This window comes from Triticum urartu, chromosome 7A, assembly GCF_056163025.1.
Source record: "Triticum urartu cultivar PI428250 chromosome 7A, HENAU_Tu73, whole genome shotgun sequence".
Taxonomy (NCBI): domain Eukaryota; kingdom Viridiplantae; phylum Streptophyta; class Magnoliopsida; order Poales; family Poaceae; genus Triticum; species Triticum urartu.
Genome location: NC_141879.1, coordinates 229,816,902 through 229,832,151, shown reverse-complemented (window position 1 = coordinate 229,832,151; position 15,250 = coordinate 229,816,902). Strand labels below are relative to the sequence as shown.

General features: G+C 44.1%; 1 protein-coding gene and 1 non-coding gene across 2 annotated transcripts; both read right to left on the bottom strand.

Moving 5' to 3' along the window:
• Positions 1 to 5,642: 5,642 nt before the first annotated feature.
• TRNAI-AAU (transfer RNA isoleucine (anticodon AAU)) lies at positions 5,643 to 5,716 on the bottom strand. Its single transcript has one exon. It is a non-coding gene; the product is annotated as a tRNA-Ile (tRNA).
• Positions 5,717 to 5,921: 205 nt separating this feature from the next.
• On the bottom strand, positions 5,922 to 9,135 carry LOC125522185 (BTB/POZ domain-containing protein). The gene is made up of 4 exons (XM_048687274.2): positions 8,687 to 9,135; positions 7,808 to 7,965; positions 7,360 to 7,475; positions 5,922 to 6,810 (listed from the first exon to the last, which is right to left on the bottom strand). The coding sequence occupies exons 1-4, from the start codon at positions 8,803 to 8,805 to the stop codon at positions 6,208 to 6,210; spliced, it is 996 nt and encodes a 331-aa protein (XP_048543231.1). The 5' UTR covers positions 8,806 to 9,135; the 3' UTR covers positions 5,922 to 6,207.
• Between the last annotated feature and the right edge of the window lie 6,115 nt (positions 9,136 to 15,250).

Sequence of the window (15,250 nt, the reverse complement as noted above, 5' to 3'; positions counted from 1 at the left end):
CAAAAGAATACAGTGTGTAAGAAAAAATTGCACATCAAAAATGTATTTGATAAAAATGTTGATCATAGTATTTGAAAAAATGTTATTCGTTTGTTTGAAAATTGTTAAACGCCTACGAATAAATATTTTTGACGTATTTGAAAAAGTAGACATGAAAATATATATTTGAAAATAACATTAATCATGTACTACCTCCGTTCTGGTTTATTGGGGCACAGCATATTTTAGGTCATTGAGCAGCTATAAACTAACAAAATATAAATTATATGACACAAAAAGTTTATTCCTGAATTTGTGTTTGAAAGGGTTTTTGCATAGTATATATTGTGTGACATATACTTTATATTTTATTATCTAAATATTGGATAAACTTTATCCCAAAATAGGAGGGGGTTAACAAACCAAGACGGATGTAGTATTTAACCCAGTGTAAATAGCCTAGAAATATTAACACAGTGTAAAAAATGTTAGTGTATTTTAAAATAGGGGGCTGTCTTCTGGATCAAAATAAATGTTTCAACTTTTATTTGAAAAATATTTAACACGTATTCAAAAAATATTCAAAAACATGTGTTTGGAAAAAATGTTAATCATGTATTTGAAATCTTTAACATGCATCAAAAAAAAAGTTTCAGGTGCATATGAAAAATGTACAATGTGTATGAAAAAGCAGACATCAGAACATATAATTGGAAACTTTTTAATCACGTATTTGAAGAATACGTTAAACATATATAAAAATATATTAACATGTATACAAAAAATGTACAATATGATAAAAATGTAAATATAAAAATAATATTTGAAATAATGTTAACATGTGTTTGAAAAATATTTTACGCTGATAAAAATGTTACTTATGTATAAAAAAATATACAATGTGTAAGAAAAAGTAGACATCAAAACATACATTTGAAGAAAAATAAACTAAATGATACGAAAAAGGAAAATTAAAATGAAATGGAAAAAATAAAATCAAAAATCAAAAACCAAAAAACCAAAGGAACCAAATCTGACGAGAAGCGAAAAGAAGGTATACAGAAAGATATTCAAAAGAAAAAGTCCATGAAAGCCGATGAAAATCATAAAAGAAGAACACACACACACACAAAACCCGGACTAGTCCAACCAGTGTGCAACAATGGGGGCGATCTCGGTTGTTCTTCGAGATGGATGGGGAAATTTCATCGCCTGCCAACGCAAATTTATTCCTTTCGCTACTAATGCAATCACCACTGAAGCTCTGGCAATGAGAGATGGTCTTTTATTTCTTAATTCTTTTGGCTTTAATCAGATAGAGGCGGAGTCCGACTCTCTACAAGTTATTAACTTCTGCATTGGTCATACATAGACCTGGCCATGGGCAGCCCGACCCGACCTTGTCCACGGGCCGGGCTCGGGCCGATTTCAAGCCCGGCGGCCTGGCCGGGCATGGCATGGGCCGTCGTATTCGCGCATTAACAAAGAGGCCCGGCCAGGGACCGAGGCCCGACGGGATTTTTGCGTGATAGATCGGGCTCGGGGCCAATGTTTAGGCCCAATGGCCGGGTTGGGCTGGGCTCGGGACTGGGTTTTTTGCATCGGGCTTTGGTAGGCCCGGCCTGGCCCGACAAATGGCCTAGTATAGTCATACATGATGGTGGGACAAAGCAGCAGGAGTGTCTGCGGAGTGTGTGAATATAGTCTCTTTAATTGGAAAAGTTGTCTTTAAACATTGCTTACGTTCTTGTAATGTGCTAGCAAATTTTAGTTCATTTAATAATTATGTCTTAAATTGGTTAGACGAGCCTCGTAAGGAGCTCGTGGACAATATAAACATTATTTATAATCAATAAAGCTAGCCATGATGACTTTTAAAAAAATAAAATAGAAAACCAATCTACAGCGACAAGGCAAATTTGACAAATTTAACCTGTGGACGAAATCAAATCACAGAATGAACTGCTCGTGAAACTATTTCACGCGGCTGACCTTTTTGTGTGACGCCCGACACGAAGGCGTCACACTACATTGTGCAACGTCTCACATACAGGCGCTATAAGCCCGGCCAACGTTGCACCCCAAACTGCCTAAAAATTGCTAAGTCATTGTGCAGAGCCTACGAGCTAGGCGTTGCACTGTATAGTGTGGCGCCTAGCTCTCAGGCGCTGCACTAGTGGTTGCACTATAAAATGAAGCAACCACTAGTGCAACGCCTAGAAGCTAGGCGCTACACTGCATAGTATGGCGCCAAGCTCTCAGGCGCTGCACACTGACTTCTCGGATCACATGGGTGCGACGCTGATCAAGCGTGTAGCGCTTATCTGCGAGGCGTTGCATAGTGTAGTGTGACGCCTTCGTGTCGGGCATTACACAAAAAGGTCAACCGCGTGAAATAGTTTTACGGACAGTTTATTCTGTGATTTGATTTCGTTCATAGGTTAAATTTGTCAATTTTGCCCAACGACGACACCGCGAGCGAACGAGCGCAACGACTTACCAACCGATCGAGAGAGCTAAACGCACTAATGGGCTGGCATATACGTGCGGACGTCACAGCTAAGGCGTCATAAGAATCGGTACGAGCGATATATAGGTCTAGTGTGCGAATGCTATGTGTCCCTGAAATCATCAATTAAGGGCGTATTCCTTGTAAATGTCATTCCCATCTCCTAAGTTGCGACAAATAGTGCCCTGTATGTTGATAGGATTTTTATACAAAACATGAATTTTTCACTTGTCGCAACATGGAAGTCTTCACTTTTTCGTAAATTCATTTGTTCAAAATGTTCTATCTCTTAAACCATGTGTCTAATTTCCGAACCGTTTTCACCCTTAGATTTCTCGCGTCGAGTTTTCAAAACATGGCCTCATGTTGATAGGTCTTGACGAACTTTTTTTACACAAAAAAACCATATAAAAACCCAAGCCGAAAGCATGTTTTTTCAGTTTTTTCCTTTTTCGAAGAGGTAAACTATGCCTTTCGCAGGAGCAAATCTGTGCCTCCACGAGAAGTAAATCCACACCTCTCACGGAAGCAAAAAAAAACATATTTTTCTTGCACTTCTCGCTGAAGCAAACCTATGCCTCCACGAGAAGTAAATCCGTGCTTCTCGCGTAAGAAAAAGAAAAGTGTTTCTTCACATAAAAAATCAAATCCTTGGGTCTGAAACCTAGGGAAAACCTAGCAAAACCGAAATGCCAAAACAAATAAAAAAAACAGCTAAATCCTGAAAAAAAACATACAAAAAACTAAACAAGCAAAATCCCGAGAAAGCACCCAGCACGCGACACGTGGCGGCGGCTATGACGCACTCTCAGCGCACCGGAAGTGACCCGTGAGGGGCTCCCGCAAGGGTATCCGCAGGTGTCGCTAAATCTTTCATGTAGAGTGCACGTGTGTGGGCCTGCCCAGTAGCGTGTTACTCGTTTCATTCGTTCTTCGGTCTGATGTGTTCGTTCATATTTTTCCTCTTCCTTTTGTTTTTGTTTGTTTTCTTATTTCTTTGTTGGATATCTTTGGTTTTCTTTTTTTCGTTGTTATACTACGTTTCTTTTCTCTTTGATTTTTTGTTTCTTTCACGATTTTCATTGTTATTTTTATTTTTCTTCTTTTTCTCTTCGATTCTTTGTTTCTTTCTTGGTTTTCAACAGGATTTTTTCTATTTCATTTGGCTATTTATCAGTTTTTACTGTTTTCCATTCCTTTTTTAACTTGCTTCTATGGTTTCTTTTTTGGTTTAATTTGTTTCTTTTTCAGTTTTCATTGTTTTTTTCGTTTTGCTTTGTTTCTTTTGGTTTTGTCATTCTACATTTTTCGTCTACGTCAAGAACATGTTTCTAATAGATGTTTAACAATTTTCTAATATAAGTTTAACATTTTCAATAATTGGTCAACATTTTATCTATACACATTATCAACATTTTTCAAATGCTTGATTAAAACTTTTCGGATAGAAGATTGATTAAATACATGGTCAAAAAATTTATATACACATTTTAATATTTTCAAATTCTTGATTAAAAAAATTCCAATACAATATTTCATTTTATTAATGCATGGTCATCCTTTTCTATGTAAACATTTAACATTTTTTTCAAATGCTTGTTTAACATTTTTCACATACTTGTTTAACATTTTTCTCAAATGCTTGTTTAACATTTTTTGCATACTTGTTTAACTTTTTTTCAAATACTTGATTAATATTTACTAAATACATGATGCACTTAATTCACACACATTGTATATATTTATTATACATGAGAAAAATTTTCTTTATACACATTTAATCCTTGGTTAGCATTTTTAATGCATGGAAAAAAAATTGGAATGGACATTTTTAAAAAGTTTCAAATGCTTGAATAACTTTTTTTAAATAAAAGATTAACATTTTTTAATACATGGTCAACATTTTTTGTGCACATTTTAACATTTTTAAATGCTTAATTAACATTTTTTATATAAGTTTGACATTTTTTGAATGCAAAGTCAACATTTTTTCTATACACATTTAACATTTTTCGAATACTTGATTAATTTTTTTTAAATGATTGATTAACATTTTTAAATACATGATCAACTTGTTTCACACACATGTTTAACATTTTTAATAATAGATGTTTAACAATTTTCTAATATAAGTTTAACATTTTTAATAATTGGTCAACATTTTATCTATACACATTTTTCAACATTTTTCAAATGCTTGATTAAAACTTTTCAAATGCTTGTATTTTTTTATGCATGATAAACATTTTTTATACACATCTATCATTATTTAAATGTCTGTTTATTTTTTTAAATATTATATATAAAGTGTTTTTTGTAATATATTTATTTAGTATATAAGGAAGTATAAATGAAAGTAGAAAAAAGAAACAAAAAACAAAAGCAAAAGCAAAAAAGCTGAAAAAATGAAAAAATGAAAATGAAACAAAACGAGGTCGTGGTGTCCCGCGCGCCTATGCCGACCCATTTAGGAAAGCACCTAATGCGAGAGCACGCGCGGCCCGCTCTAGTGAGGGTTTTCTTTGTATCAAACTATAAATAAGAACGGGGAGGCATGTATCTCTCGGATAGCCAAGTCTCGGCATGCTAGAAATCTTTTGTTGTAGCATCCTGTAGGTGCAGTCGAAGTGCCTCAAGATGTAGGAGTAGTTTTTTTTTCATGATGCATATGTTAGGCATTGAAAAAAACTGAAGTCTGTATGAAACTTGGTTTGTATGTTGTGACTACATTTTCGTAATGAAAATGGGAGCCGTGTGGCCCTTCTGATCGAAAAAAAGGATCCCAAAGGTTTGTATTACACAAGATGATAAGGTACATGCCTCCATAAAACTAGATCCAGAGGAAAACATAAATACAGTCTAATCCCCAAAATAAGCAAGGAACCCAATTTGTAAAAGAGAATTACAGTCAGCCCGACGAGATCCCCACACATAAACAGAGCTGCTTCCCATGAGGCGCCAAACCATCAGTAAGTCTTAATCTCCTGTTTTCTCGCCGTCGACAAAAATACATGTGTAAGAGACATTTTACCAACAAGTTTTTGCCTCGTTCATGTAACTGGGAAAGGAAGTAGTAGCATACATGCCCAAAATAAATGCGTAACAACGAAGAACAATCATGCACCTATTGCCTGAAATGATTTGAAAAAAATAGTGGCCCATACAGGTCTCGAACCTGTGACCTTCGCGTTATTAGCACGACGCTCTAACCAGCTGAGCTAATAGGCCTTTGATGTACGTTTGCTATTTAGGTCTTACATATTCAAGTCTTCACAGCACCTGTTTTCAAATAAAAAAAAATCTTCACAACACTTCAAATCAGGTACAGAACTCTGTTGTGAGTTATTATGCCATCATGCTGGACCCTTACCACTTACCATCAAAAGATTTACGTGCTAACTCGCGTTAGTCTCAACTGAACCAAAGAAGCACGAAGAGGGAGGCAGCTCACATTCGGCTTCACAAAATAACTGTCATTTTGCAGACTTACAGTGAGTGTACAGGATCACCAAGACGCGCTACATCTACATGAATTGGATTACCATATGATATATGAACAAAATCCAATCGAGGTGTACACGTTAAATTTTACTATATCGCCAACAAACAATGGCTTGCACGCGCTATTTACAAGCTGCACCAGCAAGAATCCAGCAAACAATGCACCACCAATGGAACACCACCACCACCACCCAGAGACGCAGAGGCGCCCCATACGCTCACCGGCCGCTCCACGCCGCAAGAACGCCCTGAAACACCTCAGCCACCAGGTCCCTGTCCGCCGTCTGAAGGAACGCGCTGAACTCCTCCTGCATCTCGTACACCTTCCTGAAGTCGACCAGGAACCTGAGGCAGCTGTCCTTGAGCCTCTGCAGCCGGTACAGGTGGCCCGTCTGTAGCCGTTCGATCACGTTCCGGGCGTCGATGTCCTCCAGCAGGCTCTCGACGCACGCCTCCTTGAGGTCGGCGATGTCGTACTTGTCGGCGGCGCCGAGGAGGGCCAGCCGGTGCGCGAGGAACTCCTCGCTGCGCAGGTTGCCGTAGATGTAGTTGAGGAAGCCCCGGCACGCGTCGAGGGACATGTCGGAGATGTCCACCGTGGAGAGCTCCTTCTCCCTGAGGTCGTGCGAGAACATGCTCCGAAAGACGGGCGAGCGGGCGGCCAGGATCGCCCGGTGTGCCCTGATGCTGCCATCGTCGGCGTTGATCGTGATGTCGCAGAGGATGCCTTCTTGCAGCATCCTTGCAAGGGATGACAGCGCGGTGTTGTCTGAAGACTGCTTGATTTGGCGTGAGGCCCAGATCGAGGCAGGTTCACCTCCCTGGAATGCAGAATTACATAGCAATAAGTTAACTGTAAGTCTATCTTGCAAATAAAAAAAGTGTTAACTGTAAGTTTGAACCGGAATTTACAGTGTTTATTTAAAATGATTAGACTTTTTTGTTCTCAAAGACGTTGTTCTTATATTATCGTTTTTTATCCGGATCGAGCAATTACTGACAAGTGGCAACAGATGCCTGATTTAGGTTTCTGTTGTGCTTGCGAGCTTTGCACGTCTCTGATCAAACAACATGTTTATGTGACGTCACACAATCAGGGGGTTTTCAATTCAACGGTAGAAAGCAACTATAGACACCTCACACAAAACAAACTGTAGATGTTTCTATATTGGTGTGCATCAGTCCAAATGTCATGTTAATATAGTGTGCAGCTGTCTAAAATCAGATTGGCTTCTAGGTGAGTCAAGAATGTCACTCCACATGTCCTAATTGGCTAATTGTTTTCTTTTCGTTTTGACAGCCCACACCTCCTAATTGTTGTTGTACCAAACATTGACAAAAACAAAGGTAGATGGTGAAACAGTGCTTACAGATGAATCTGCAACTTTGAGGTCCAGAAACTCTATCTCAATCACAAATCTTCCTGTAAAACTACTATCAATCGTCCACACAAACCCTTCGTGTTTCAGAGGCTTGTCCAGGATACCTGTGTTCATGCAAATTAGCTGATGGTTAGATAACCCATGCTTTGTGCACTTGCTGATATGCATGGAGGACTCAACATGGTATTTTGGAATAACAATAAAGCCTAGAATTTCAGACCGGCATGTATGCCCCGATCATGTAATGTACAGTAACTTAAATCTGTATACTGCTTTTGCATGACACTTGATCTCTACACAAATTAACTCGTATCCGTATGAACTGATAACTCATCACTTACATACTAGATATTGAAAAATTACCACTTACATATTAAATGTGAAAATATATCAATATCTTTCATACAGTACATAGTAAGGAGTAAAAGACAATTACCTGGATGCTCTATGATCTTCTGATCTGGAGGAAAGGATATCAGAAGTTTCGTGACAAACGAGGCTATCGGTGCGGGGGCTGTGTTCTTGGCAGAATTTGACAACTCTGCAAAGAGCTTAACGCAAGTTTGCTTGTTGTTTCTCTCCACAGACAGGTACCTTCACAATTGCAGAATCAGATACTTAAGTTAGTTTATGATGAATCATGTGGTGGACCCTCATAACTATCTTGTACCCCATCCTTTATGATTTTAGAACTTATGTTTAAACCGAAAATTTTATCCTGATGAGATTTGAAGAAGTAAACGTACAATTCAATTCAAGATTTTTCTTGGCAATAGTAGAAAAGAAAGAGCTGAAAGCGAGTGTTGGAGAAAGTGAAAACTTTTGTCTAGAAAATCTCCTTTGTTCCACGTCTCTCTTGATAATACAACAAATATGGTTAAGAAAACATGTCGACTAGATATTATCGCTGACCAAAGATTCCAAATCCAACTTAAATTCAGTTCAATAATACGGAGTACTTTACAGAAGAAAGAAAACCTTCACTGCTACTGCCAAATTCTGGACCATTTCTCAGAATCAAACCAACAAGATTTTTAACAGAAACAGCCTATTGATCCCCTTTGCACTGGTAGACAGAATCAAACCACAACTGAAAACCTGAGACTGATCACAAGAAAACCCATGACTGAACTCATAAACCAACACTAAGAACCTCGGCCGCAACAAGGATCGCACAGCAGGATACACTCTGCTTTGCTGGACAAGTATGTCAATCAAGAAACCAAACAGGTAGCGAGCAACAATTTTGCAGAGGGGCGGATGGGATGGGAGGGGAGGGGAGGGGAGGGGCTGGGCGGGCACGGGGGGCACGGACCAGTTCCAGAGGCCGACGCGGAAGGAGTCGGACTTGCGGTAGGTGTAGCAGGGGAGGGCGTCGACGCGCCATTGCGCGAGCCGCGGCGCCGCCTCGACCCGGGACCCCGCGGCGCTCATCGCACCCCACGACGACGCCACCGCCGCCACCACCTCATCGACGCAGCCCAGCAGCCCCAGCGCCCCCTTCCCCAGGCTCCCTCCTCCCGGCCCTCCTCCTCATGTACTGCCGCCAACCCGCGCGCGCACGGCCAGACCCCGAACGCCCACCCACCACTCAGCACGACGACATGGCGGGGTAGATCAGTACGACGACGACTCACGGTCACAGCGGCATGCAGGAAGCGTGCGCGCGGCGAGGGAGTCGCGGAGGGCTAGCTCTCCGTCCCGGTTCTTGAGGAGCGGCGCGCGCGGAAGGAGGTGGGGTGGGGTGGGGTGGGGGTGGGGGTGGAGTGGCGGCTATATGGTGGTGGGATGGGGATGGGATGGCAGAGGACATGGGAGTGGGACTGTGGGAGGGAGGGAGGGTGCCGTTGCTGTTGCTGTTGCGGGGGAGGAAGAAGAGGAGGATTAATTTGGCACGCAAATGGGAGACTTTCTTCCACGCCAGTGGAGGACGGATGGTGAATGCTCCGGCTTATTAATTACTTTTATCCAGCCGATTTATTAGATTACTCCCTGCCTCCACTCCACCTCAACCACCGCTCAGTTCCCTTCCTTTCACTCAATTTCCCCCAGAAAAACATTTTCGACGACGAATTCTTCCCATGGCATGGGTTCTTCACGGAGTCTCAATTACTGGCCGCAAATGCGCGGTTAATCAGTGGGGATCATTGGCCATATCATACTAATGGTTCATATCGCTTCTGCCGACTGGCTACTGTCCTTGTCCAGGCATGGACCCAGGATTTTGCGCTCCATATCTCCGCTCTCTTGCTCTCGTCGCTAGCGAGCAAACATTTTGGCTTTTACGGCAGCGAGTGCTTTCTTTTGACTACTCTAAACTAAACAACCCGTCAAATCGGAAGAACACTCGCCGAATTCGCTGCGACAAGTGGGGGGTTAGGCAACGAATCAGGGCCGTAATTATTGTCGCCGAGATACGCATGCACGCAAAGAATCTCGGTGCGTGAATAAAATAATTTGTTTTTTAGAGAGAGAGGGGGGAGGAGAAGTTTGGGGTGGAGTGTTGCTTGGAGATCCCGAGTGGACAAGGAAAGTATCTGCGTGATTCGGCGTGGGCCCGCGCCGGTTGCCCCCCGGATTCTTTCTCTCTCACACACAAGCAACCCGGTTGTTCGGAATCTTTGATTCTCTCAGACTGCTCCCAGTGTGACAGATAGCTTATGTGGCCTGTAGGAGTACGTACAATTTTACTTTTCTTTCTTACTGTTCTATGGTCGCCGTTCCTTTATTACTGGAGTGGAGAAATTAATTTGGTAAGATCAACCACGAAACTAAACAAGGGTATGACAGGATAACAACGCGCGCTATAAAGTGAATTTAGAGTAGGGTTGATCAAAATATCCCTATCTTTGCACGCGTGCGAAGCAACATGTATATGACGTTGTGTTCATATGTTTAATGAGTGATGATGTGATCGTTGCGGGCGTCAGATGGTTTACTGCTACAACTAAACAATGATGCAACGATGAGAATGAAGGTTAACATTAGGCACGGGAGAAATAGTGGAAGCCCCCTCAGGGCATGTACAATGGCGGCATATGGATATATATGCCTCATGATAAAAAATAATTTGAGGCATCTATATTTATTTTTTCTCCCCAATGCAAGTTATCATTAGTGTGTCTTATTAAAAAATAGAAAATAAAGACTCTAGTACACATGCATCTCTACTTTTACTCCAACCTTTTTAGTTTTTGTCACCGGATCACATTTTTTCTCTTCAAGCACCCACCTCCTGAAGAGGATCCCGCTTTCCTATCCGAACCTACTTTACATCATATCCGATCCTACATGACATGCGAGGCATCACCTTGAGGCTATGCATTGTACATGCCCTCAACGGAGAGAACGCTCTCACACACAAAGACCCAACGGAATGAGGCAAAAGTTTGATCGTCAAGCTGTGCATTTTGGGATGGATGGTCATCGTAAAGAGCCAATGAGAATGCACCCAACATATGGGTGCTACCTGCGTCAGGATACGCACTTCGTACTCGTCGACGCTAATTCGGAAGCCAACGGATTCGCAAAACCTGCCAACAGAGCTGCTTCACTTCTGTACGCTGCGTTCCTGGAATCAAACACACGGTGGCGCAGTGGTATGACTTCCACACTTCAATTCGTTCTTGGATTAAACCACAGATACTACCTTCCATTTGCTCCTACACGCTAGCCGTGTGATGTGATCCAGCAAGTGACACTTCTCAGTATTCAATGACGAAAGTGACTGCTACGCATAAAACTCTCTGACAAGTTCTTGACGTGGTGTATCTGGATTACTGTATGTTTGTTTGAAAAATAGATTTTTTTTTTGCAGGATGTTTAGTATAGATTGCAAAGCATTAGAGCCCCATAACCTAGGATCGAAAAAGAAAAGTATCCAAGCTACATACACGCAATTTGACCGGTTATGCTTGGGAGCTACCTAGCCTTGATCCAAAAAATCATCGGGGGTTAGTGGCTATCATTTGTTTGCTCGGCTGCTGGCGTGTAAGATTGTTGCGTTAAAATACGGGCAAGTTGGTGAGTGCAGCCGCAGATACGGGTCAGAGGTTGCAACTAATTTTTGCCATGGCAGTGACCGGCTCGCCAATTAATCTGCGTCTATTTTGCCTTGTTCACAGTACACGTTTGTACTACTACTTGACTGCGTTGTCGTGTGCAGAAGGTTCCACACGTACGTATCTGCTCTGCGACTGCCGGCGGCCGTGGGATCGATTGGACGAGCTTCAGGTCGTCTACGTGTTAGAGCATCTCCAGCCGTTCAACTCTGGGTTTGAAATAGCGCGTCTCGGGACAGGGGCGGAGCCAGCGTAATGGCGTTGGGTTCAGTTGAACCCAACGACTTTTCCTAGCCGGGTATATGTATACGTATATGTACTTGCATGAACCCAGTAAAAAATAAGGCTTGAACCCATCAAATTTACAATGCAACGCAAGAAGCCCAAAAGCCCGTAAAGTGGACTCCATCCGTGACAGCCTGCCAGGCAAGTTCGTGGCTTCGTGACCCTTCTAGGTATTCCTATTTTCCTGTAGACATGTACGCGTACACAGGCAGCCGCCAGCACCACGACCTTTCGCCGTTCGCTTCGTGGACTCTCTCCCAATCTCCTCAGCCGGCGACGAGCCCCACCGACAAGGGTAGGTCTGGGCGGCAACGGCGACGAGTCCCGCCGACAAGGGTGGGTCTGGGCGGCAACCTTGCCGCCTAATATAAACCAAAAATTCAAGATACTGAGTTGCATCATCAGATCTCCTCTCCGTTAAACATGGTGTAGTTTTCTAATTGCTATTCCCCGTATTTTGATTGATCTAGGCCATAAGATAGTATTTTTTAGATATAAACTGATCACTAGATTGAGGTCATCCATTAGAGGTAGGCAAAGTGCACCAAATACGACTCCAAGTAGTCTTGTGAGGCATTCTATACAAAGAGGAATTAATTAAGACAAGTTGCCTTATGATCTGATTTATAGGAAAAAAATTGAGTACACGAGAAATTCTAAGGAACTAGATGAGATATATTTATAACTATATAAGGGGCTTCAAATGTTACCGCTTAATTTGGATTACCCACAAAGAGAAATTGGAGATACTAAACTTAGATTTAGTCCAAACTAATGATGCGGACAAATAAGATATTACTTTTCCTCTGGGCTATCAACTTCTAAAGCTAGTAATAATACTGTTTGTTGTCACAACATCTGTGGATGGATGCTTTTCAGCTACGAATGTTGTGAAGAAAAAAATTGCACAATAAAATTGATGATTGGCTCATCAGTGATTGTTTAATTTGCTATGCGGAGAAAGATATGTTTTCTGCCACTAGTAATGATTTGGTGTTTGATCCTTTTAAGTAGATGAAAATCGAAAGCGGACACTCTAAAATTTAAGTGACTTTACAACTTCTTTCGCATGATGATACTTGTTTTTAAACTTCTCAAACTAACTTATCATTTTTTAATGTTTTTAGGAAGATGAGAAGCTACAACCAGGGCTGCAAAGTATTTTTGGTATTACTCTATTTTTAATATGTAAGGAACTCAATTTATAATTTCATCCAACAGGTATGTCTTGCACTTCAGCTTTCAATGTAACCCAATTTGTGATAAGTAATAGCATGTGTGTGTTATTTTTAGTGCTATACTCTTGCTTAAACTTGTGTAAAATTAGACTTTACACTTAAATATAGCATACCAAATCTTTATAATGAGTTTATGAGTGAACCCAATGACAAAAAATTCTGGCTCCGCCCCTGTCTCGGGATAAACCGGCGATAAAATCGACATGGAGGCGATAGGTTTTCCAGCCGCCGCCCCAGGTCGCCCCAGACGTCTTTTTTTAGATCATACTCGGCCAAATACGACACAGAATTAGGCGAAATTTAGGCATTCCATTGTTTTTTACATATTAAAAACATAATTTAAAAACAAAATAAAAACGACGACTACTACTACGCCGCCGTCGCCCGCCGCGCCGCCTACACGTCGAAGAGCTTGCCGAAGGCGCTGTAGTCGCCGCCACCACCCTCCTCCTCCTCCTTCACGCCGTCGTTGTCCTTGCTACACCCCTGCTGCTGGGTCGTCTTGGGGGACAGGTTTGGTTGGTGGCGGTGCCTCGTCGTCGCTATCCTCGAGGACTATGACGCCGCCCTCGCCGTGGCCGTCTCCTCAAGGGCGCGACGCTGGCGCTCCATCTCCAGCCGGACGTAGTCCTCTCGCGCCCACTTGAGGGCGGTCTCGTCGTCGGCGGCCATGTCCTCGTGCTCCTTCTTCACGATGATGAGCCCCGGCTCCGTCTTCGACTTGACGAGGCGGGGGAGGGAGCAGAGGGCCACGACCGCCCTCGTTGATGATGAGGGCGCCGCCGCGGGTGCGCCGCCCGAGCGGCGTCTTCACGGGCTCGGTCTTGACGTTGGCGAGCGCCGACGAACCGGAGGAGCGGGACGAGGAGGAAGAGGACTCGCCCGCCATGTGCCTCGGGACCGGGGCCAGGGTCACCGGGTACTCGAGCGGCGGCTTGTTGCGGAGCGTACGCCCAGGGGAGCCCCACCATAGGCGGCGGCCGTCGGTGTTGTGGCGCCCCCTCAACGGCGTGTTGTTGGTGGAGGCGAGTTGCTTCTCGTGGTGGCGTTGAAAGTACACCGCCCAGTACGCGTGGTTGCTGGCGGCATACTCCGGGAGGCCCCGCACCTCCTCCGGCAGGGAGGCCCGAATGCGCGCGATCTTGGCGTGGAAGTGGTCGGCGGTGGTCGGCTGCGGGGGGACAGGAACGCCTTCGACGCTGAGCCTCCACCGCCCCGGCGCGCGCATGTTATGCGGCGCCGGGTAGTTCGCCTCGTGGAAGAGGTAGGCCTCCCAGTCGTGCAGGTGGCGGCGGCCGAAGCCATTGGCCGCCGCTCCATCACCAGGGAATCTCTCCCATCGGCTGTTGTACACGTTGTGGCTGTAGACGGGGGGAGGGGGGAAACGATATGGGGGCGTCGGCGGCGAGAGAGGGACTGCGGGCGAAGGAGAGTGCGTCCATCGGCGAGGGAGGGGACGGCTTTTATAGTCAGCGAGCGGGCGACAGACGTGTGTACGCGTGGCAGAAGGGGGCGGCTTTTATAGTCGGCGAGCGAGCGACAGACGTGTGTATGCGTGGCGAGAGGGGCGGCTTTTATAGTCGGCGAGTGAACGGCAGACGTGTGTACGCGTGACGGGAAGGGGTGGCTTTTATAGTCGGTGAGTGAGCGGCAGACGTGTGTACGTGTGGCGGGAGGGGGCGGGGTGCGCGTCGCCGCGCCAATGCTGCCGCCGGCCAGCCTTCGCATTGATTCCCCGCGGGAAACCTAGACGATGAGGACGACAAACGCGAGCGGGTCGCTGACTTGACAGGCCCGCCAGGCTTTCACGTCAAAACTGTTTCCCCCGATGTCCCCGGACACCCTTGATGTGCTGGGTTCGGCCTGGCCAGCATCAAATTTGGCTTCAATTGGTGAAAAGTGAGTTTCTGAGATGTGATTGGGCCGATTTTTCGACGTCAAAGAAAGACCTTTAGTAGGCTTGTTGAGGCGCGGCTAGCACTTGTTGTAGTTTCTCGCCTGCTGTAACCAAACAAGTTCAGCAGAGATGCAGCACAGATTAATTTAACTACCTACACTTCGTGTCGCCGGCCGTACGTACGTAGCCATCGCCACTACAAATGGATCTTTTCCCTCCTGATTAGTACTAGATGTTCTCTCTGACTCTGAGCACATCGCTTATGACCTTATGTGGCTCGCCGGACCGTCACCGCCCCTTAATGGCGCAGGACAGATGGCCAACCCGGCCGATTACAGCGCGAGCTCCGGGAAAACGACGCGACGGTGCACGTCGCACATAATTGCACCCACCCCCGA